Source organism: Lutra lutra, chromosome 14 (genome assembly GCF_902655055.1).
Source record: "Lutra lutra chromosome 14, mLutLut1.2, whole genome shotgun sequence".
Classification (NCBI taxonomy): Eukaryota; Metazoa; Chordata; class Mammalia; order Carnivora; family Mustelidae; genus Lutra; species Lutra lutra.
Genome location: NC_062291.1, coordinates 33799297 through 33823274, shown reverse-complemented (window position 1 = coordinate 33823274; position 23978 = coordinate 33799297). Strand labels below are relative to the sequence as shown.

At 56.2% G+C, this 23978-nt stretch overlaps 2 protein-coding genes across 8 annotated transcripts in view; one reads left to right on the top strand and one right to left on the bottom strand.

Moving 5' to 3' along the window:
* Positions 1-23978, bottom strand: part of CDH23 (cadherin related 23) — a 400055-nt gene that overhangs the window by 41238 nt on the left and 334839 nt on the right. The window contains exon 39 of one of the 7 annotated variants that reach the window (XM_047702759.1): positions 16638-16863. The exons of the other annotated variants lie outside the window; for them this stretch is intronic. Within the exon in view, the coding sequence (XP_047558715.1) occupies positions 16852-16863 (12 nt within the window). The 3' untranslated portion in view covers positions 16638-16851. Of the gene's footprint in view, positions 1-16637; positions 16864-23978 lie in introns of those variants that run through there. 7 annotated transcript variants of the gene reach the window in all.
* Positions 570-23548, top strand: VSIR (V-set immunoregulatory receptor). Its single transcript, XM_047702764.1, has 7 exons — positions 570-818; positions 11371-11796; positions 12405-12461; positions 18256-18363; positions 21449-21476; positions 22811-23007; positions 23190-23548. Exons 1-7 carry the CDS (start codon positions 737-739, stop codon positions 23225-23227), a joined length of 936 nt encoding a protein of 311 aa, XP_047558720.1. The 5' UTR covers positions 570-736; the 3' UTR covers positions 23228-23548.

The following is a 23978-nucleotide window of genomic DNA, read 5'->3' as shown; positions in this document are numbered from 1 at the left end:
CGTCTGTAGGGATGGGCCACCCCTGGTGTGTATCCCTGCAACTGTGCCCCGTGTGTGTGTGTGTGTGTGTGTGTGTATGTGTGCTGCGTGTGCACACACAGGTGCACACACAAGGGTTTTGCAGGTTCTGGGATCTACCGTCAAGAGGGCTCCAACCTGCCTGGCCCTTTACAAAAGTTAGATTTCATTCATTCACTCACTCATTCCACCGCCGGGAGTGCCTCCTACCTACCAGGCCCTGCTCTGGGCTGGAGGATGTTGGGGACAGGGGCTTGCCCCCAGACAACTCAAAGGCCGGTGGGTGAGGTCAGACACAACCTGCGGTGCTTGTGTAGCCGCTAAGTGTAAGTTAGAAGCAATACCCTTTTCAGGCGGCAGGGCTGTACTAATCCTTTCCAGAGGGGCACCGGAGGGAGTAGCAAGGAGGCGGGGCTGATAGGAACGCTTGGGCTGTCGCCTCCACCTAGAGGGCCGGTCGCCCTGTGAGTCAGCGGGAAGCCCCTCCCACAGGCCCTCGGTGAGGCAGTTCCCCCCACGGCCCCCCGGGGGCGCTGTGGGAGAGGGGGGTGGGCCCTGGAGTCGCGGCTCCGGCACCCAGGGCCCTCACTCTGCACTCACTCAGCCGGAGCTTTTCCGGCCAGCTGTGTGCCGCCGCTCCCGGAGCACCAGGCGCTCCCCCTTCAAGCCCGCGGTCCCACTCCGGGCCCCGGGGCTCCAGACGCCGCCCGGCAGTGATATGGGCGTCCCCCTGGTCCCGGAGGCCAGCGGCCCGCGCTGCGGGCCTGTGCTCCTTGCTCTCTTCCTGGCTGCCTCCCGAGGTAAGGTCGGCAGGAGTCCTACCCAGGCGCTGGGGAGGAGCACTGGGACAACACGGCTAGGGAGGGGGGCGCAGGGGGAGCGGGACGCCCCCCTCTGCCTGCCGTGTCTCCTACTTGCTGGGACCGACTTGCAGGGGCCAGCGGCTGTCTGCCAAGTGCCTTGGCTGGGCGGTGGCACATCTGCATGTTCTGACAGCTGCCCGAGCTGCTGGCTGCCAACTCTTCTGTGCACAGAGAGCCCTGAGCAGGACTAGCTCCTGCAGGACGGGAGGTGGCCACGGTGGGGACAGCCCCAGCATTTTCTTGTGCACCCTACAGGCTTCTGACACCTGTGGCATCTCCCTGCCCGTCCTGCCTCAGGGTTCCAGGATCTCACTGGGTGCAGGAGGTGTGGTACTCTGTGTCCTGCTCCCTGGCGACACTCCTGGTTGAACCTTGGGGGACATGGGTCCGTTCCCAGATGTGGGCGCCCATTTGGTCCTTATCCTGAAGGTCTGGTTGCTGGAAGTTAAGTGGTCAGCTGATTCCCGACATCCTAGCAAGGCTGCAGCTCAGGGACCGGTGTGGAGTCCTAGAGAGACTGTGGACCACTTTCCTGGCTTGGCCATGAGCCCCATCTGGGTCCCGGGATTACTTATGGCATCCTTCTGGTCTCGGTTTCCTCAGCTCATGCTCAGAGGCCCTAAAACCAGGGAGGTGCCACTTTTTCCTCCCAAAGCCCAGACTGTCACAACCCCAAGTGGAATCCTGGCCAGGACACGGGGGCACCCAGAGCAGGGTGGGGAGCTGAGGGGAGGGCAGAGGTTGGGATGCCCATAGCCTGGCCCCTGGTTCTTGTGTGCCCAATGCTGGAGCAGCTGTATTTCAAGGGAAGAGGGGGCCGGCAGGCAGCCTGTGAACCAAACATTGTGGGGAGAGCCCAGGGAAAGCTTGAGTCATGAGAGGAGTCAGGGAGGCAGGGGGGAAGGTTGGCACAAGGACCCAGTGGGTGGGTCAGAAGAAGAAAAGATGGGGAGTACAGGGCAGGAGCAAAATGAGTTGAGAGAAAAAAAGTTGAGAGAACCTGGAATATACCTCAGAAACAAACTGGGTGCCTGCAGGCGGCCGTGTTATCTCAGTGCTGGGAGTCTGGCCTCTGATAAGGAGGAGGGAGCCTGCACCCCACACACGGAGCTGCCTAGCCCTGGCCTGGATTCTCCCAGTATGGGGGAGGCCGTCTTGGCACCAAGGCCATGCTTCATGGCAGGACATGGCTTCCAGAAGGGGCAGGGGATGGTGGCAGGCAGGAAGGCCAGCACCCCACCACAGAGCACCTGCCTTGCTTGCCCCTTTCTTCTCAAGTGAGCCCGAGAGGCCCTTCTGCTCGCTTACCCCTTCCCCTACCCTCCCCTGGCCAGGCTGCTTTCTGTTCAGCAGCCCCAGTTTGGGAGAACTAAGGTGTAGGGGGCTCCCTTGCAGAGTAGCGGGTAGCAGAGAGGGTCACAGCCTTCACCCCGTATCATCTACTTAGCCAGAAGACTTCCCTTAGAGGTCTCGGCTACCCAGACAGCTTGGCACTCCAAAGGGACAGCTTCAGGCCCAGTTCAAGGAGATGATTAGAGCTCGAAGTAGGTTTCCACTGAAGGGGGTCTCTCAGCTTTGAACTACTCTGGGACTCAATATTCTTAACTGTCATATGGGCACGCAAATGGACATTCACACTACCCAGGACAGTGTGTAACGAGGGGCTAACAGACAGGAAGCCTCGTCGCAGGCATGGTCAGGAGGATTGACCTGTGACTTGGAAAGACTTACTCGCTGGCCTGCGGAGGGGCTGGGTTGCCTTGGGCAGGATTGCTCAGGGTCAAAGCCTTCATGTCTGGGAAGGTAAGATGGAGATGGCTGGTGCGGGTGTTTTCTAAGCTCCTGAGCCTGGGTCAGCACCAAGGAGCACCAAGGTGGTGAGCAGGTACTCAGGGTACCCCTTTCCTGGGCTTAACTCAGGGTGAGATGGTGGAGGGAAGCACCTAGAGAGCCAGGCCCCAGCAGATCCCAAGGGTGGCAGACTCTTCTCCCCCTATATGCACTCCTAGGAGCTGAGAAAGTTCTTGTCCTTACCATGGCCTTATAGGTGGACCTGGACGGCCTGGACTCTGGGACTAGTGCATGGAGGGGCACTGAGGCTAGGGAGGGGAGACCCCATCTTCCCCTTCATGGTAAACACACTGTAGGGCCTTGTTGGGTAACCCAATGGCGCAAGCCTCTGACACAGCAAAGGTCAGCTCTTAGGAAATCCACTATCTTCTGTCCAGAACCCCTGGGATGGCCCTTGAGGCCGGCCCATGGGCATGAGGGGGCAACTACCCAATGCCAGGGATGCCCAGCAATTCCAGCCCAGTACTTGCCCAGCTGGGTTGGTCTGTTTCCCCCACGAGCTGGGTAAAGGTTCCCTGCCAGGGCCTGAGCTCCCTGGAACAGGTGGCTCGGGTGGGAGGGACAGTTTTGGGAAGCTGAAAGAGGCCACCTATCCCTATATAGGCCTGTGTCCCTATAGGCCACATATGGGTCTTAGGCTCCAGCAGATCAAGGGAAAGAAGGAAGGAAGGGCTCCTCGGGGTCCATCTGGCCTATTGGCAGTGACACCTTCAACCAGCACTGACTAAACCCCACATAGTGAGCTTGAGGCCCCCAGGTTTGGGCCTGCTACTCATCTAGGAGCAGCCTGCCTTCACTGGGGCACCCAGGGATTGGCAGTGCAGCTTTCTAAGGGACCCTCGGGTCCCCTTAGCAGCAGCACTGGCAGGCCCAAACCCTCCATGATGGCAGCCTGTAATGGGAATGGTGAAGCAAGGCACCTGGGGTTGTGAGCCCCACAGTTTGGTCTCGGGAGTCAGTGGGATCTAGGTTCGAATCCCAAGATGGCCATTTACAGCTGTGGGCTCTCACTCAGCCTCTCTGAGCAAGTTCCTTCATGTCTACAATGATGATGATGATGGTATCCCACCCCGCAGGCTGCGAGGAAGAGTCCGTGCATAGCCTCAGCACCGTGCCTGGCCCCTGGTGGATGACATGGGGTGTTTAGCTGTTGCTTGGCTTTCTGCAGCCACGTGCCATTGGCCCTCCATCTAAGTTCCCTGCTGGCTGGAGAGCTCAGGGTGTGGGAAGGCAGGACTGGTTTCCCTAGGACTAGACTCCAAGAATCCTGGAGGTCCCGCCACCTGTTGGCACCTATAGGCACTTAAAATGTGAAATGTCCATGGAGGCACCTGTAGATTCTCTTCAGGTTCCCTAGAGATGGGGGACTTGGCAACTTCAAGGCAAGCCCAGCTCAGGGTTGGCCCGTCTAACTGGAATCTTTCTTGCAACTGATCTTTACGTTTCGCCGGGTTGCTTGGGCTGCCCGTTCCCAGAGGGAAAGGCCGTGGCGGTTAGGTACCTGCGTCACGCAGTAATGAACCTTCTGTGCTCGGGCCTGAGGGGACCCTGTCCTTTAACTGTTCTGCCTGGGATGCTCTTTCCCCTGGGCACCTGGGGTTGAACAGCAGAAGCTCTTCACTCCCTGTGGGACCCCGAACACACATTCTCTCTGAGCCACTGGCAGCCTGGGGGACGGGGTGTCAGGGAGCCTGACTGCCCCCTTCGGAAGGGCAGCTCCGAGACAGTGCCCCCTGAGCTTCGGCCTTCTCCTCCTTACCTTTGGGACTTGGGCAGCAGCATCTGCCTATCATATGTACTTACTTTTCCCCTCAAATGGACTTATTCTTTTACTTAAGTAAATAGATTTAAGTTTAGTTTAGTTTAGTTTTGGGGAAGCAGGCCCCCTGCCGAGCAGAGAGCCCGATGCGGGGCTCAATCCCAGGACCCTGGGATCATGACCTGAGCCGAAGGCAGAGGCTTTAACCCACTGAGCCACCCAGGCGCCCCAAGTAAATAGATTTTAAAAGGAAACTTTCTACCACTGCCACCAATGGAAAGCCAGTATCATTGCCATAAATAGACCCAAATCATGCAAGTACACAACAAGAAAACCAAATAAGGGTATTCAGTTCTAGCTGGAAACTATAGCCTGGGGAAGGCTCTGAGCCTGAACCTGTTGTCCTTTGTTAAAAAAGAGGTGGCGGGGTGGGGAGGAGAGGATAACCTTCTCTCGTTGTGATTCTATGGCATTTAATGCCATAAAACTAAAAGTAAAACTGTGTTAGAGTCGCCATCGGCTCCTCCCCGACCGCTGCAGGAGCCAACCCACCACTGTGGAAAGCAATAGCTGGTGGCAGGGGACAGGTCAGCTGCCTCTGGGGAAAAGAAAGAGAGCAGTGGCCTCCTTCTTAAGAGGTCAAGTCAGGGTCAGAGGGCCTCTCCGAGCCGCTTCCAGCCCCCAGTTCTCCCAGCCCCTGTTGCCTTCCTCAAGTAAATACAGTGTCCAAGTAAATATGGTAGCTCCAGCTGGGTCCTCTCTTATGGTGGGGCCCACTAGTTATCCCAATAACCACAGGCCGAGGGGGGGATGGGGGTAGGGGTAGTTGCAGGGAGGGAAAGAGGGAGAGAGCTTACAGCAAGCTGAGCCCTCACTGGCCAGGCCAGCTTCCCTCTGCAGGAAGGACGTGGGCCCTCTGGTCCGACCCAGGCTACCTCCACTGTGTCTAGGCTACGGGCTGCCTGCACCGAGGGCAGGGCACAGGGACTGGGACCTGGACCTTAGGAAGTCCTCACAGCCCAGACCCTTGGGGGAAGCTGGCTGGAGCTGGTATTCTGGGCTGCACACAGGCCTGGGCGAGTCTGGGAAGGAGGCACCCAGAGAAGCATCCATTGGCGGGGCGTCTGGCCAGCTGCCCAGGCCCTCTCCAGGGAGGCGTGCTGGCCAACAGCCTCCAGCCCCGGATGTGCGGATGCTTTCCCAAGGTGCTGGAAGCCCCGCTTCCTCCAATAGAGCCTGGCTTCCCCTTCCCAGACTCCCTGGTCCGATGTGAATGGACACTTCCTGCGGGGGCAGGTATCAATAAACACATCTGAGATGCCCTTTGTCCTTGCCGGCCACAGACCCCAGGCGCTGACCTGCCGGCTCCTCCCCTCGCACCGGGGGTCACTTCCTGGAACTCGGCACTGGCAGACTCGGTCCTGATTGCTCCTGGACTCTGTTTCCCTCTGTGCTCTGCCGCTTGCTAAAGACAGAACCGAGCCTTTCCCTACACCCTCCACAGACCCCTCCTGGGGGACAGGGCCTGGCCGGGAGCTGGAGACCAGTTCCGCGCCTGTTTGGCGCTCGTTGGGAAGGTGAGGTCCTGGCCTTTTGCGGCTTGCGCTGGGCCAGCCACAGCAGAGGATCAGGGACTGTGGGATGTTTACTTACAAGCGCTAGCAGCAGCTGGACAGAGTTCTGCTGTTTGGGTGCGGCCTCCCAGACCTGACTAGTCAAGCTGGGGCCCCACCTCCAAAGGCTGGGGTGTCGCCTTGGCAACCGTGGGCTAAACTCATGCCCCGTCAGGGAAAATACACAGGCCTCTCCACACCCACACACACACCCATCCCGTGCACACCCACAGGGTTTCACGAGGTGCCTTCTGGGGGGAAAGAGGTGAAGTCATGAAAAATAGCACCCCGAGACGGAGCCAGCCAGGAGCCCCTCTCCCCGGTGCCTGCCGGAACAGAAGCTTCTACAAGGGCCTGAGCCTGCCTTTGGCTGAGGGTCCCACCGCTGGGAAGTGGCAGGAGCGAGACTAGATTCTGAGCGGCCATCCCTCAGGGGTGGCCTCTCTGTCCTGGGCTTGGCTCATGGTAGGACCTTGGTACCTATTTGTGGAATGATGGCATGGTGTTTTCGGTTTAGGTCCCAGGCAGAGCCAGGAAGACTGCCTGGAAGCTGCAGTCAGCCTGGGGTCAGTTCACTCTCTGACAGGTGTCAGCCCCACCCGCTTCAGGAGTTGCAGGGTGGGGGGCGGGGGCTCTTCCTTCCTGCAGGGCTAGCCTGTCCAAGCTGTGGGTTTCCGCTCAGCCACATAGGCTTGGGTGGTCTTGGCGAGGTTGTTTAACTTCAGCGTCTGCTTCCTCATCTTTTAAATGGGCACCTGGGTGGCTCAGTCGGTTAAGCATCTGCCTTTGGCTCAGGTTACGATCCCAGGGTCCTGGGATCGAGCCCTGTATTGGGGTCCTTGCTCAGCAGGCAGCCTGCTTCTCCCCTGCCTGCCATTCCCCGTGCTTGTGCTTGCTCTCCGTCTCTCTCTCTTACTCTGTCAAGTAAATAAGTAAAATCTTTTAAAAAAATAATAAAAGAAAATAAATAAAACGGGGATGATAATACCTACTTCAGGGGATATTTAATGAGAGGAGTATAAAACGCTCAGCAAGTAAGTCCTAACACGTAAGTGGCCCATTTCTTGCTCCCTTCCTCTGCCCTAAGGAAACATAGCCCCTTCCTCCTGCCCCAGGCTCTCAGAACTGGAAAGGCCTAGGAACATGGGGAGTCTCTTTTTTTTTTTTTTAAGTTTTTATAAACATATATTTTTATCCCCAGGGGTACAGGTCTGTGAATCACCAGGTTTACACACTTCACAGCACTCACCATAGCACATACCCTCCCCAATGTCCATAACCCCACCCCACTTCTCCCAACCCCCCTCCCCCCAGCAACCCTCAGTTTGTTTTGTGAGATTAAGAGTCACTTAAGGTTTGTCTCCCTCCCAATCCCATCTTGTTTCATTTATTCTTCTCCTACCCCCTTAACCCCCCATGGAACATGGGGAGTCTATTGAGATGAGGAGAGGGTGGCACAGAGAAGGGTGGGACCTGCCCAAGGGCACACAGCAAGGATGTGGCTAAGTGAGGACAGGGGCCCAGGGATCTGTAAGACCAAGGTTTTTATCCTGAGACCTGGAATTTTCCAGGTTCCTAGCAATCTTCCTCCGGAGGCTTCTGCCTCCTTACCCAGTGACAGCTGGGCTCCAAGAGCTGCGCAGTGACTGGGCTCAGGCCCAGGCGCAGGGTCATTTTCCTGTCTCACATGTTCTCAGCCACCCTGGAGCTGAGGGCTTTCCTCCCCAGCCTCTCCCCAATCTCTGACAATGACCCAGGTGTCCAAAAGGATCTGCTCCTGACAATAAACAACATCCTCCTGCCAAATAATTACAAATCCAGCTGTGCGATATAAATACCCCTAGTAACACGTGTGCCCGTGCAGTTGCGGACAGCATGGGGGACGGGCATTATTTTTCCCCAACTCTGTGCCCTTGAGCACCCTCCCAAGGGCAGGCTGTCCTAGGTTTTGACCTGGCTTGAGTCTTAGACACCTAAGGGGATGACCCCCGCCGTTCCTGAACCCCTGACCAAGACAAGACCTTGGGAACCCTTGGTTCACTGCTGTTGGGCCCTTTTGTGAAATCGAACACTGTCCCCCATCCCCCAAACCTGAATCCCACTGCAAGCTTCTCCTTTTTCTAAAAAGGGAAGACGTCCTCTGGGGTGTGTTGGGTGTTGGGGATTGAGCAATGCTCCCCTCCCTATGCCTCCCGCCCCTTGCTCTTCTCTGCAATTCTGTGTCCCACCCTGGGTTTTCAAGGAAATTACCTTTAGGGCTGAAAATCTCTCCCCAGTGCTGTCCAGGCACTTTTGTGCTCACCCACCCCCTTGCGTGGACCCTGAGGGCTGGAGCCTGAGGCCCTGCTGGCAGCCCCCGGGCTGGGGTCCCACCGGAGGCAGGCAGTGCTGCTTGCCCCTACCTGATCCGCCCCAGCCACAAGCTAGCCCCATCTATACCTCTGACCACTCCGCAGCCCCCAGCCCCACCTGGCTCAGCTCTGTGCTCCACTTCCTGCTTCTGCTTCCACCCTGGCTCTGCCTGTCCCCCTTGCAGCCATCCCGGGGCCTCTACTGAGCCAGCGCTTTCCCCCAGCCCCCAAGGTGTGTGTGATCGCAGCACATGCTGCTGGATCTGGCTTTGGCTCCGGCCTTGGGTTCTCTGGGGGAGGATGTGGGGTTGGGAACAGGAAAGATGGGGCACGAGTTGAGAGAGGTGCTGGTGGGAGCTGCCACTGGCTGGGGCCTGTTGGGGAAGGGGGGAGCAGAAGGCACACAGCTCTTTGGTCTTGCTCTCTGGGCAGGTTTTCGGTCTTTCTGGGAGTGCCTGTGAGGGTCCTTTCCCTGTCTACTATGCCCTTCATTTACTGGCACACATAGTTCTGTGGCCACAGCTGCCACCAAGGCCTGTGAGAGGGAGTCCGAGTCACTTACTGTGATTTTCACTGAATTATTTAGCATCTCTGTGCCTCACGTTTTCTCCTCAGTGGAACAGGAATGAAAACAACGCTGACCTTATAGGGTTGCTAGACATGCCCCTAAGGGAGTTGGCATAGCACAGGATACCTGCACTTCCTTCTTCTTCTAGTTCTAACTAGATCTGGCTTTACCTGAAGCCCCCCAGGCTCCAAGTTCTGAGTCCAAACAGACCCTCCCTCTGTGGCACTTTAGGAAAATCACTTTCCCCTTCTGGGCCTCTACATTTCTGCCTGAAACAGAGACCAGCATCTTGCCAGCAAGTTGTGAAATATCTGCTTACCTTGGCAAAGATTTTCCGTAGATCTGGGGCTCTCAGACTTAGCTCCCTCTCACATGTGGGTGGAGTGAATGGAAGGATCTGGGTGTGTGTGTGTGTATGTGTGTGTGTGTGTGTGTGTGTATCTTCCTTACTTTCTAGGGGCCTAAAACACCACCTTGCAGATATATTCTTTGGGGCCATGATTTTGCTAACCCCCCACACTCTGCTTTCAATATGCAAGCCCCCCAGAATTGGATCCCAAGCTGTTGTTAGTCATTCACACCTTAGTGGGAAAGAGTTTGGAGCTGGCCTCTCCATTCCATTCTGCAGAACTATTTTCACTCCTAGGAAATGTTTCTGGACTTGCCCAAATGAATGGGAGAGCAGTCTAGCTTCCCTGTAGCCAGCACCAAGTACTAGCAAAGCAATTTATGAGCACTTCATGTAAAGCATTTGTAATCCTTGCCTCAACTCTGGCAGGTAGATGTTTTTCATTTCTGTTTGACACGGGGGAGTCTGAGGCTCAGAGTTTAAAGGACTCCCAGCTATTGGACTCCAATGCAGGCGTGTCCAGTTCTGAAGCTACACCAGGCTGCCTTCTTCTGGACTGGGCAAAGCTTTTAGCTCTGCTGGAGGTTCCCAGGCTCTAAAGGCAGGGAAGGGGGTGTGGGCAGGAGGAAGTGGCATTATCTTGATTCCTACAGTGGTCGTGGAAGAGACGTGCTGGTTTGGATTCTGCACCATTTCCAAACTCCTTCCCTGACTTACAACAGCCTCTGAAATGCCAATTAAAATTCAAATACCGCTAACGTATAATAACCATAGTGATCCTCCCTGTGTCTGTAAAGGGCATTAGAACATACATATCTCGTGTTTTCAGCTTTCCCTCACTCTGTCCTCTCACAACCATGTACTATGTCAATATTTTTCTCATTGCGCATGTGAGGAAGGGGAGCTCCCACGGCTAGATAGGAGCCGGGACTCCAGCCCCAGTGTCCTCCTTTTAAGGGTCATCGCTTGAGGGGGATCAGCATGGTTAAGTGCTGGGGGGCTGGGGTAAGATAAAGAGGACCAGGGGACGGCTTCATTTGCCTATTGGAGACAAAATGAACCAGGAAATATCTCTAAGAAGACTGGATGGCAGTGGGTACACAGATGAGGCGACCTTTCTTGACTGATGTAGCCCCTGTCCCGAGACACCTTGGGTTTTCCTGCCTCCTCGCCACCTGGCCCAGGGCACCCCCTCTACTTGCTGAAATCCTCTCTATCCATCAACCCCAAAGACAGTTGCTCCTTCGAGAAGTCTCCTGACCGTTCCCAGGATGGCTAAGTCTTCCCTCCTCCAAGTGCCCTGTAGGCTGGCACCAGTCTGCCCTTTAGCCTGTTGTTTACTTTGTCAGGAAGGCCTGCTTTGTCAATGTGGCAAGGCCCTCAGCTCCCAAGGGGAGGCCATGTGCTCAGCATCCGGGTGAGATGTAGCCCCTGGCCCAGGCCCTGCACACAGAAGGTGCTCCAATAGTGCTCCCTGATGAGGGGGTGGGAAGACACGGCCAGCCCCAGGAGAGGGTAGGGCCCAAAGTGCTAATGGCCCCAGAAGGGTGGTCAAGGGCAAAGAGCTACTCTTCCCAAATAGCCTTCATGCTCCTCGTCCTGCTTCCCACCAGAATGCATGGGGTGTGGAGGCAGGAGCTGTCCGCGGCTGGTCATGGGTAGAGCCGCAGTGCCAGTGGCCATGGTGTGGGGAGATAGACACGCTGGCTGGGCCCAGTCTGCCGCCTGCCCAGAGCCTGTCCTGCACCTTGTGCAGCTTCCCCGAGGACAGGAGAGTCCCTCAACTGGAGAAGCTCCTCCTCCCATGCAGCCCGCGATGGAGTCAGGTTCAGGAGCTAAGGAAGAAGCTGAGGCCCAGGGAGGTCAACTGACTGGCCTGGGGCCCGTCGCTGGGGAACCCACATCTTTGGAGCCCCAGGCCAAGGTTCCTCCTCACTCAGGGGGAACTGGGAGTGGTTCTGGCGCAGGCAGGGGACTGTCTCTTGTCTCTCTGAACAGGTCCGGCGGCAGCCTTCAAGGTGGCCACGCCATATTCCCTGTACGTGTGCTCCGAGGGGCAGAACGTCAGCCTCACCTGCAGGATCGCAGGTCCCATGGCCAAAGGGCACGATGTGACCTACTACAAGACGTGGTACCGCAGCTCACGGGGTGAAGTACAGGTGTGCTCAGAGCGCCGGCCCATCCGCAACCTCACGTTCCAGGACCTCCACCTGCACCACAGCGCCCACCAGGCCAACGCCAGCCAGGACCTGGCCCAGCGCCATGGGCTGGAGTCGGTCTCTGACCACCATGGCAACTTCTCTATCACCATATACAACCTGACCCTCGCAGACAGTGGCCTCTACTGCTGCCTGGTGGTGGAGGTCAGACACCACCACTCGGAGCACAGGGTCCACGGCGCCATGGAGCTGGTGGTGCAGACGGGTGAGGGCTCCTCTACAGGACTGCTGGGGGGGGCGTGGCCATTGGGATGGCGCCCTAGGGCCTGGCTGGAAAGCGAGCCGAGGTGACAACGCGACTCTGGGGCTGGGCTGCTAGGGGCCGGGTGGCGTGACCACGTGTGATTCTGTGTCAGGAGGGGGGTGTGGTTCCAGATGGGTGACATGGACACTCCAGGGACGTATGTGGTGAGAAGAGGTGGTCATGGGGTGTAGGGCTGCGTGTAAGCCTCTCCGGTCGGTGGGGTGTGACAGAGAGGGGGGTGTGCATGGTTCTGTCTGGTAAGAGAGGGTACCAACCTAGGATGGGAGGTACCGCTCAGGACAAGACGGTGGCCATGATATGTGACCTGGGGTATGAGCAGGTGAACGCTTGTTGGGGAGTGACTCTGTGTGTGTGTGTGTGTCCCCAGGTGAGAGCGTGTGAGGCAACGGGCTGGGTGCCCGCAGGTATCCATACACCAGGACGTGAGAGTGATCCGGGCACACCCAGCCATGCGGTGAGAAGATGTGTCTGTGTGTGTGCGTGTGCTGGCTGTGACAGGCCCTCCTGACCTCAGGCCCACCTAACGCCCCTTCTCTTTGCTCCCACAGACAAAGCAACATCGACGCAGTGCATCGCGTACCCACCATCGCCCAGGGAGAGTGAAAGTAAGGGACTGCCCTTTTGGCCCTTTTGGGTTCTCTGTTCTCCTCTGCCCTCCTCTTGGACCCAGGCCCCACTCAAAACTCTGACCTCATCACCCCAAGCCCATGGCACCCCTGTTCTTCCTTCCCTGCTATTGCCCCTCCCTTTCACTGCCCCCTTCCCCAGAGCCATTGGGCTGAACTTCCCAGAAGCCCACTCCCCTTCCAAGGCTCAAAGCCCGGGGAAGCCGGCTCCTGGGGGTGGGGGGGTGCCCTGACAGTGGTCTCCGGCCAAGTGCCCCCCAGGACAGGTGCCGAGTGCCACAGCTGTTTTCAGGGGATGCTGCTCTTGCCCACCAGCGCTCTGCCCCATAGAAGGCTATGTGTGTGGGGGTCCTCTTGGCTTGTTAAAACTTCCTTGTTCTGTGCATGGGGGAGAGAGGACAGAGAGACTTGGGAAGGGGAACAGAACTACCTTTCCTAGAGCTCTTCCGACATGCCAGGCACTGTGCTCAGTCTTTACAAGTACTGGTATCCCCATGTAGTCTGATTAGAGCCCTCTGAAGCAGGCAGTACCACCTTCCCTTTCCATACATGGACAAGAAGCCCAGAGAGGGGACATAACTTGTCCAAATTCACACAGCTGGGATGTGCTCACTTTACCTTCCTCCCAGCTTGAGGAACGCAGAGGGCAGTGGATGGGAGGCAATCAGCCCCCTGCTTCTGGCCGTGGGAGGCATCCTATGGATGAAGGCAGGCCACTGCTTGGAGGGATGTCTGGGCACTCAGAGGCCAGGGCAGAATGCCCAGCAACTTGGAGGCAGCAGGCAAAGGGGAGACGTCTCCATTCTTTGGAGAGGAGAGTGCCTTGGCTTCCAGAGCCTTCTATCCATCAGTATCTACAAGGCATCTAATGTGGACCAGCCCTGGCCCAGCCCCTGGAGATACAAGAGTGCAGACCTTACCCCCCCTGCCCTCCAGTAGATCATGCACAAAGACTGAGGGCAGCTAGAACTTCAGCCCCAGCAAAGCCCAGCTCAAAGGTCGTGATGACTTTCTCCTCCAACCACTCTTGCTTGAACCAACAAACAGCTTAGCCAGGGATAAAATTAGAACACACATTTCCGTCTGAGCCAGACCTGCATGGAACTAAGGAACTCTGGTTCAAGCCCGTTTCTGTGTACCGCAAACCTGATGTGTCGCCTCAGCACCAGGCCACTGCTGTCTTCACTTCCTCCCCGGGCAGCTCCCTGGTGAGAGTGGACTGCTGTGTGTGCAAGCCCCCGGGGCGGGGGCCGAGCTTCACCTGGAGGGGGCCCACGAGTATTCACTTCCCCATTGCTCCTTCCACTCTGAGCAACCCACCAGTCCCCCTTCTTCCTCCAGGAGCTCGCAGAGCTCCCTTATAGACCGTCCCCTCTGCCACTGCCCACATTTCACTGGTGGGGAAACAGAGGCGCAGACAGGTGCGGGGACTGCTCCCAGTCTCTCAGCCAGAGCGCCTGGTTCTCAGTCACAAAGCCCAGGTGCTGGGTTGCCTTCCCCTCTCAACACCGATTTTCTGAAAATTAGTTTTATGAATTTAAGTCCTGGGGACAGATATTAGAGATGCCAGTGGGGACAATGAAGAAACAAGGTACAAAATAGAGGGAGCAGAGATTTAAAGATTTTTATTTATTTATTTGTCATAGAGAAGCGAGAGTGAGCACAGGCAGACAGAGTGGCAGGCAGAGGCAGAGGGAGAAGCAGGCTCGCCACCAAGCAAGGAGCCCGATGTGGGACTCGATCCCAGGACGCTGGGATCATGACCTGAGCCGAAGGCAGCTGCTCAACCAACTGAGCCACCCAGGCGTCCCGGGAGCAGAGATTTGATTCACTTTTCCTAATTAAGACTCTAGAGAAGTAGCTGCAGGAATTAAGGAAACAGAAGTGAACCGGGAAGGCCTGGAATTTTGGCTGGTAAGAACCCAAGGCTGAAGCAGAACTTTGAACTTGATTGTCAAGAGTGGGTCAAGTTTCCTTTGCTGGGCACCTGTACTCTTAGATGTTGACATTTGCCTTCTCCTCCAGGGATGCACAGCCTCACTCTGGTCCCTGCTTCCCTGAGCTACTGTCCATAGTGATCTAGTTCCCCAAGGGCCAAAGGGGTGTGTTTCCTTCTATCAGAACTGTTGAGGGCAGGGTGATGACTTTGCTGGTGACCTCTGGAGGCCCAGTCCCTTTCCAGACTCTTGGTTCTGGAGATCTGGAGACTCTAGCTGTGGTGGAGTCTTATCACTAAGGTGGACATGGTGTCCGAGGAAGAGGAACCCAGTTATCCTTTTGGGTAGGGTGTGGGGGTTTGGGGGCAATATTTCCATTCTCCTGGTATCATGGATCCTCTGAGAAATGGGAGCATGTGTATCCCTTCCCCACTAACAGGGAGGCAATCCATGTTACCCAAGAGGCTGAATCTGGGATCAAAAACTCCAGTGCCCCTGAAGCCAGGGATCTGGGGAGGGTGGGGACCGTGGTGAGCAGCCAGCTGCCAGCCTGTAAGTGCGGTTCCAATTGCTGCGTGCTTGAGGGGGGCCGGGGCTGCCACAGCCTCTCCATTTCCCAGCAAGGTCAGAAGTCCAGATTTTATAGAAACCCTCAATTTAAAAAAATGTTGCCTCCCCGCCTCAAAGAAAAAGAAAGAAATTATGTACCATGTGGGCCATGACAGGATGGCAAGTAGATGGCAATAGACAGTGGGCACACATCTGTTTTCTAATGGTTTGGAAACATTTGCCCAGTGACCCCTGTGCTTAGTGGGCCTCAGGGTGGGCTGCTGGGTATTGCCCTCAGTGCTGCCAACCTTTGGAAAGACCCCAGTCCCTGCTCGCACTAAGACAGGTGCCCCACAGGTACCCCAGCCCTGGTACCTGGTTGGCTAATGATGCTTCCAGCCAAGTGGCTCTGGGATTTTCTGTTCTCCCTGCAGCCCTGTCTCCTAATGGTCTCTTTGGGAAGTAAGAGGGTGGCTGGGCTAGGAAATCATCTGAAAGCCCAAGTCAGTCTGACACTGGGGGAGGAGGGGAGAGAGGCTGAGGAAGTTGGTCTCCAAGGAGCCCCCGACTGTTGAGGGGCTGTGGTTTTTTCACTGAGGCCAGGGAAGGGGCCTGGGCAGGCTACCTCCTGCCAAGCAACCTCCTTGTCGCCCTACACAGCAGAATGTTTGGTTTGCTTTCATTCAACCCCCTCCTGGGGGAACCAGGCAGCCTGAAGGAACTTCCTGCTCCCCTCTCGTGCCTACCTGCCTACCCACCTACCTACATACCCACCTACGGGATATAGGCAGGCTCTAGACAAGGGTGTACTGTGCAGAAGGGTAGGGTTGGGTGGAACTCCCCTCCAGCCTGCTGTGTAAGGGCCTGGCATAGTTCTCAGGGTTGGCCTGGCAGCTCTCTCTGCCAGTGCCTGGTCACCTTCCTAGTGAGCGTGGCTCTAGAAGGCTACCAAGCAGGACCCCTCACCCTCTCCTCCTCAGGTACTGGCCATGCTTATGGGAGGGGGTGGGGAGCTGGGGCAAGGCTGGGCTCTGCAGAAGAGCCCATAGCTTCTAGGGCAGGTGGTCCCACAAAACTGTCCCCAGACTCCTGTCTCCCTGTCCTGACCTCAACTCTCAGACCAGGTTGTAAGGAAACCAGGTCCTGATCCCCTGGAGGGCCCACAGAGGGGGATCTCTGCCTGGGGACAGGAGTCAGGCCTGGAGTGGGGACAGGGATCCCCAGTGAGTAAGCATCGAACCCCACTGAACGTGGCTTAGTAGCAGTCTGGAGCCCTGCTCTGACGACTAGAATAGAGCACTTTGCAACCCCCTTCTCAGTGCCCACCAGAAGGTCCTATGACAGGGAGTTAGAAATCCTTGAATGTCTAAATTACAGAATGTGTCTACTTTCACTACTCCACGTCAAACCGCAGCCTTGCTGAGATGTGCAGGGAACCTGCTTTAATGTGGACTTGAACTTGCTCTGTAATTAGCACAGCAACTGTTCCTGAACAGTGGGTAGGTCTAAAGTGCCTGTAAACAGTTTGTTCTCTTCCGTGGTATGAACAAACCCCCGGAAAGCTTATTTACACCATCATGGTGTTTAGCAACACAATGAGATAAAAACAGCCTTTATTCCCAAATAAATAGTGCAAAGGCAACACCAGGACCACAACCCCTCCACCTTCCCCAAGCTCCCTGGGAGCCACATTGACGACGTGACAAGGTATCCCAGCCCATATTTTGTATTTTGGGAAGGGCTGAAATTGGGAAGGAAATGCATTTACGCTGGTTGTGGTTCCGAGGGCACGTCTGTTCCCAGCTAAACTCCTGGCGTCAGCAGACAGGCTGAAACAAATGAAGCCTTCCATGCTGTTGGTGGGATGGTAACGTGGAGGGCGATTAGACAGCAGCCTGGAGGAAAATGCATGTACTCTTTGCCTCAGCACTTTCGCCGCTGGGAGTTTGCGTACGGGGTACTTTCCCAAGAGAGCAACGATGCATGTGCAAGGAGTCCGCGGCTACGTTATTAGTTACGGGGAAAAATCAAAGCAATCTGCATGTCCACCAGTGGGGGACTGTCTCCATAAATTCTGGGGTAAGCCCAGCGACAAGGCGCGAGGCAGAATGAGGTAGAGCTCTGTGCCATCCAGAGCTGTCCGTGGGCAACGTGACATGCTAAGTGGGCAAAGCGATTGTCATGAAAAGCAGCCATTTGCTGTGTATGCAGGGAACAAATCTGGGCTGCACGCAAGGAAAGTGTGGACAGGGACTGCCTCTGTAGGGGGCCCCGGGGGGAGGAGGAGCAGCAGGAGGAGGAAACTTTTTTTTTTTTTTTTTTAAGATTTTGTTCATTTGACAGAGAGACAGTGAGAGAGGGAACACAGCAGGGGGAGTGGGAGAGGGAGAAGCAGGCCTCCTGCTGAGCAGGGAGCCTGATGTGGGGCTCAGTCCCAGGACCCTGAGCCTAAGGCAGATGCTTTAATGACTGAGCCACCCAGTTGCCCCAGGAGAAAACTCTTAAATATATTTTAACATATATATATATACATATATATATACACACACACACATATATATGTATATATATACACACATATATATATAAATTATATGTATATTAATTTATAAAGTCTAAAATTTTAAAACACTGGATAAGGATTCACATTTTTCTAATTCTCACCCACATCTCCCCCCGTGACTTGTATGTGTGAGATCACTTCCAAAAGCTGTGTCCAGAGCTAAGGGGTCTCTTGGGATGAGTGGGGCTTTTGTTCATTTTGATGTTTTTTTTCTTATTGTTACAATGTATATAACATAAGATTAGCAATTTAACCACTGTTAAGTGTGCCATTAATTCTGCTCACCATGTGGTGCAACCATCACAGCTATGTATTTCCAAACGTTTTTCACCACTTGGGTTCCTTCTGACCTTGAATGTCAGGACACAGGGTCTGTGAAGGACTTGCTTTCCCTTTCCAGGGAACAACCTGTGGCCCAGGGCAGCTGAGCCGCCCCAGGGGCCTGGGATGAAGACCCCGCTCTCTCTTTCCCAGAGCTGCCTTTGCTCTAAGCACCTGGCCTCATCTCTGTGTGCCCTGGGCCCATGTGGGCAGGTGGCATGGGGCTCTCTTTGAAAGGGGATCCCTGGGCCTTCTCTGCCTCTGCAGGTCACTGAGGGTCTGGCTGCGGGGCCTGGGTAAAGCTGGGTCCCCCTGCTGCCTGGAACTTTCCTCTGGGCTTCAGTCTCCCCTCAGGAGAAATGGAGGAAATGGAGTCTCACTGTGGCTCTCTTTCTCCTCACAGGCATCACAGCTGCTGCCCTGGCTACCGGCGCCTGCATTGTGGGCATCCTCTGCCTTCCCCTCATCCTGCTCCTGGTCTACAGGCAAAGGCAGGTGGCCTCCAACCGCCGTGAGTATCCTCGCCTGCCTGGGGTGTGAGAGTGCCAGCGATCCGCCCCAGCCCCCAGCTCAGCCCCTGAGATCAGCAAAGGCAAGAGGCAGGCACATTTCCTCTCTGTTCCAGAGATGGAAGCTGCTCGAGTCCCTGCAAGGAGCATGGTAGAGAGAGGAGGGGACCCAGGTGTGCCATTTGGGGGGCCTGAGTGCCCACCAGCCTCAAGTGGTCCTGGCTCGGCACTCAGTAAATGTCTATTGACTGAATGAATAGTCACACAGAGTGGTTCAAACTGGTTTATAAAATTGCCGCCCCCGGAGATCCTTTGCGGATCTGCTTTAAGGTAGGGGTAGGCTTGATTTGTAACCAGCATTGTAACTTCTGGGACAAAAACGACCTTTGGATTACTAGAACTGGAAGGGATCCTGGAGATAACTTAATTCAGTTCTTTCTCTGTGGAGCTGAGAAACCTGAGCTTACTAGCGGGGTTAAATCGTTAACCGAGTGTTCTTGAAGTGCGTAAATGGCGGAGCTGGGACTCAAGCCCAGAGCTCTCCACTCAGGCTCCTCCCACCAGATCATCAGAATGCTCACTGGCATGAACATCCTGGCCACAACCCCAGCCTGGGAAGGTTGCTGTGCTAGGTCCCATGCCAAGGATGTTATATGCCTTCTCTCCTAACGATGCGACAACTTGGTCCGACAATTCTTCCTCCTTGACAACTGAGTAAACCGAGGCACAGAGAGGTTCAGTAACTCACCAAGGGACCCTCACAGTCAGCGGCGGAGCCAGGCTTCGGGTCATGGCCACAAATACCGTTTCATCCTCCTTTGTGGTACAGTGGCCCTTGCCCTTCCTCTGACCACACCCCTGAACCTGGGCTAGCCTGAGGCCTCCAGGAGCAGGAGGGTGGGGAGGCCTCTGCTCCGGCCCTTGCATCACCTCTCCTGCCTCTTCCCCTCTGGCCGGTTGCAGAAGGTAGTAGAGAGAGAGCTGCTCTGTTGGCAGGTGGCTTTTGGCTCACACCCAGTTTCCTCTGGCTGGACCATAACATCTGCACTGCCCTCTCTCCTGGGGGGCCCAACCTGGAGCCCCCACAGTCGCTCACTCAGGGGCTGTGGTCGCCTTTCCCTTACTCTCAGGACATCCACACTCCTTTCACAAAACCCGCCATAGCCTACTGCCAGAAATACCTGAGATTGGGGATGTCGGGGGGGAGCAGGTGGGTCAAGGGCTTGGAGCAGAAAGAGGAGCCCATGACTCTCAAGCAGGGAGAGTCATCACTGTGGAGCTGCCGTGAGCTTGTGTTCATCTGTGCAGTGTTTTCACGCAGGTGAGGAAGGGACGAGGAGGGAGACACACTCAGCTCTCAGTAAAGAGCTCCCAGTGCTGCACGCATCCTCTGAAACTAAACGGACCCTAATTCTGTGACGTGCAGCTGCTTACAGCTCCTTATCCCCATATTAAATTAAATATATGCGGTAACAAGAAGGTGTCAATAATTTATCTTCTAATAAAAGTATTTTGGGGGCACCTGGATGGCTCGGTGGGTTAAGGCCTCTGCCTTCAGCTCAGGTTGTGATCCCGGGGTCCTGGGATAGAGCCCCAAATCGGCTCTCTGCTTGGCAGGGAGCCTGCTTCCTCCCCTCTCTCTCTCTGCCTGCCTCTCTGCCTACTTGTGATCTCTCTCTCTGTCAAATAAATAAATAATCTTAAAAAAAAAAAAAGTATTTTGGAGGCCAGTTGGCTCACCCCTTTCCAAAAAAAAAGAAAGAAAGAAAAAATGAGTTATAGGACCAGAGTCTTCGAGACAGACCCAAGAGGTGATGGGAGAGAAACCACATGCAAAATGGAGAGGGAGGGGAGATATGGGTCCTTTTTTCATCTAGTCTTGTGAGAAGTGCTGCTGCTGGAATTATGGGAACAGAAGTCACTGCGAAACACCAGGAGTTTGGCTGCAGGATGGAGGCTAAGTGCCCGGGTTGGGGGGGCAGTCCAGGGAGGGAGGGAGGGGACAGCAAGCGTGTGTGGGTTGCTGCAGGCAGGGCGCTGGCTCTGAGCATACGCAGGGAGGAAGAGAGAAAGGGCTGGGAGCACTGAGGCAGGCAGCCTCCTGCAGAGGTTGATCGGTGTGGAAACCAACCCGGTTTCAGATGGAGATTGGGTTTCCCAGCTCTAAAGTGGGTCCAGAAACCCACCCCCTCAATGGGTGGAGAGAATGAGCCCAGGGAATGCTGGGCACCTGCCCAAAGCCCGATGCACAGAGCCGCCTGCTAAACGGTAGCCATGACTCCTTGCGAGAGCAGAGATTTTAGGAGCCTTTGTGCAACTTCCCTTGTGTTCCGTGTGTGACCCTCCCGCCCACGTTTCCCCACAGTGACCATGGTGGAGCTCTTGCAAATGAGAAGTGTTCAGGGAGCTGCAAGGAAGAGGGAAGTAGGGCCACGGCTTCTGGTTGGGGGCCTGCTTGGGGGTGGGGAATCGTGGGAGTGGGACAGTGCAGCAGCAGCTTGGAGGAGCATTAGAAAGTGGCGGAATGGCTGAGAAGTCAGGGGGTCTCAGGCCCCTATGGCTCCCCTGAGAGATGTCACTGCTACAGCCACCCTCTAGGCAATGTGGAGGACGGACCAGAGAGTTCCAGTTAGGGACTCCAGTTAGGGACTGAGTTCGCGGCCCTCCCGCTCAGTAAGTCATGGCGACAGACCAGAGTATGGCAAGTATCCAAACAGGAAATAGCAAATTCAGGAGAGAGGCCTTTACCTGATACCTAAATCAAAGGTCTCGCAACACCTAATGAAGCCATAGGAGAAAGCATTGGTTGCCTTTGGCCTCCTGGGGACAAGCACCGTCTCCTATACTTGTGAAATGCAGCCCGAGTTTCATTTATCACCGGTTAACACAAGGCTCACCGAGGCCTTGCGTGCAGGGCAAACACTGCCGTGTGGGCCTCCTGAACCAGCAGAAGGTGGATCCAGGGCTGAGCGTGGCCCAGCCTGGCCTTGCTCCTGTTCCTCGAAGGGCATCTGGCAGCAGGGACAGGGATGCTGTCTAGGGAAGCCTCTCCTTTGTGACTAGCTTCTCTGTCTGTATGTCCCCCAGGTGCCCAGGAGCTGGTGCGGATGGACAGGTAAGGCCTCTGGAGATCTTCCTGAGAACAGTGCCTACAGCGCCCCCGACCCCGACTCCCAGCCTGGCAAGCTCTTTCTCTCCCTGTCTCTCCCTGGGCCTGCGGCTCTGTTGGGCACGGTCTACACTCAGACCATAACTGGACTTAATGCGGGGGTGGGGGGGTCACTCTTTGCCTGGACTGGACTCCCCTTCACCAGCTTCCTTTCCCCGCTCATCCCGCTGATAACTTGTCCTGGGACAGGGCTCAGAACACAGACAAGGCCTTCCGGGTCCTCCCCAGGCCCTGGGTCAGCTGTCAAGAAGGAGAGCTGTGCAGGAGGCTCCTGTACAGCCCTCCAGGGCACAACTGCTTAGCAAAGGGTCTGCCATCTGCCACTGAGGCCTACACATCTGTGCTCTCCTTGCCACTGCCCACCCCCCACCCCGCCCAGTAGGCTGAGCTCTAACACTGCTGGGATGAGCCCGGCACCTTCCTTCAGGCCTAGTGTCAGCTGGTCAGGCTGGGGCAGGAGGAGGAAGCAGCTGAACTGGGGACAGACACTGAAACATGCAAAGGGGGATGGCACACCCCCCAAAGGGGGATGACCTCCCTGTAGAGCACTCCAAGGAGAAAGTCATCAGGCTACCGCAGGCCACCAGGGCAGAGGCTGGCCAGGGGCTCCTAGTGGGGCAGCGGGCAGGGCACATGGTGGCTGGGAGAATGTGTGTTGGTGTGCTCGGTGCAGGAAGCGGCCATGGAGGCTGGCATGGCGGGGGGCGGTATCCTCAGGAATGAGCCCCACTCGGAAACTTGGCCCAGTTACCTCTACCAGCAAACCCAGAGTGCCTCTAGGTGTTTGAAAGAGATGATTTTCTAGACAGGTCAAAGGAGATCCTGCCAGTGATCCTGCCAGGATCTCAGAGTTGGCGGCAGGGGGTGGCGGTCTCTTTCGAGGTGGTCCCGCTGCCAAGTAGGAAGAGGGAGGACCCTGCTCCCCACACCATACTACAAGCATTCAATGCTAATGCCATCAGCTCTATTGACCAAAGAGAAACCTGTTACAGGTTCCCAAATCTGGTGTCCTGAGCATGTCTCTGACCCCAGGCTTCCCAGCTGCGCCCAGGGCGGACGGCCAAGTAACGAATAGGATGCCGCCTTGAGCTCAGGGGAGATGAGTATAAGTCGTGCCCTTTTCTCTCTGACCCTGGCTCCTCCCTTCCTGCGGGAAGAGGGTGCAGAAGCCTGGGCTGTGAAGGCAGGGGTGGGGAGGGAAGCAGAGGAGTGGGGCAGGCAGGAGGGTAGAGGCCCAAACCTGGGCAGCGCAACGGACTGAGCCAGCTCTCCTTTCCTAGTGGCAACACGCAAGGACTCGAAAATCCTGGCTTTGAGGCCTCCCCGTCCTCCCAGACCATGCCAGAGGCCAAACCCAGGTCTCCACTGTCCTACATGGCTCAGCGGCAGCCTTCAGAGTCCGGGCGGCACCTACTCTCCGAGCCGGGCACTCCTCTGTCTCCACCAGGCCCTGGGGATGTCTTCTTTCCAACCCTCGGTAAGTGTAGTCCAACAACCCACCCCCGCAGAGCACAACAGCCTGCGAGGTCATGACCTCCCTGTGGCCTGCAGGGCAGCAGCCTCCCTCCCCTTGTGAGGCCTTACAGCCTCCCCGTGTGGGCTTAGGGGGTGAAGGACTGAGAAGCTCCCCATTCATTCTACTTCTCCTTTTTTTTGCAGACCCCGTGCCTGACTCTCCAAACTCTGAGGCCTTCTAGACCAACTGGGGCCAGCGGGCAACTGTGGCTGGGCCTGGGGCAGGTGCATCTGAGGCAGAGCTGACCTTCTTGAGTGGCCCCTTAGCCTTGACGCTGGTCCTGGTTTCCTCCCTCCTGATCTGAGCCCAGACTCTCTGAGATACCTCTGATGGCCAGACCCTCAACTCCTCTGGGTGCTATAGGGCAGAAGGGAGAAGGGGTTGGATGGCTCAGCCCCTGTCTCAAGGATGGTGGGGTGCTGGGAGCCCACCCCAGAGACCTGAACTTTACCAGCTACAAATGCCAAATGGCCTACATCCGAGAAGTTCAATAGTTTCCAGCCTATGGCAGCTTCTCTCCCTGGGACATGAGCTTTGTGACCGGACAGCCCTGATGGGACAAGATGGGCACTGGACAGAACTCCTCTCTCCTCTTTCCCACATAGTGCCATCCTCCCGGCACGAGACCCAGGACATGATGTGGAAAGACTCCTCCTCAGTGTGCTAGATCTAGCTTTCCTGACCTCGCCTGAGGCTGCTCCTCTATCAGACTCCCACTCTGTGAGCCCGGAGCTCTGATGCTGGGCCTGCCTGCCCCCAGGGGCCATGGGAGCCTTTCCCAGCTGTCTGCTCCCAGCAACCTCTCCCAGTAGCTGTCTGCCAACCGGTTAAACAAAAATGGGCTCCCGCTGCCTGCCCTCTGGTCCCCAGAGTTCACTGGCCAGGGTCCCCAAAACAGGAAGTGCACCCCGAGGCACAGTGGCCACTGTGGG

What these genes read in the sequence shown, in the direction of transcription:
- VSIR (XM_047702764.1), top strand. Translation starts at nt 737, where the DNA reads ATGGGCGTCCCCCTGGTCCCGGAGGCCAGCGGCCCGCGCTGCGGGCCT. An exon ending in GGAGCTGGTGGTGCAGACGG is followed by an intron (nt 11,797 to 12,404) that starts GTGAGGGCTCCT and finishes TTGCTCCCACAG; the next exon opens with ACAAAGCAACATCGACGCAG. An exon ending in ATCGCCCAGGGAGAGTGAAA is followed by an intron (nt 12,462 to 18,255) that starts GTAAGGGACTGC and finishes TTCTCCTCACAG; the next exon opens with GCATCACAGCTGCTGCCCTG.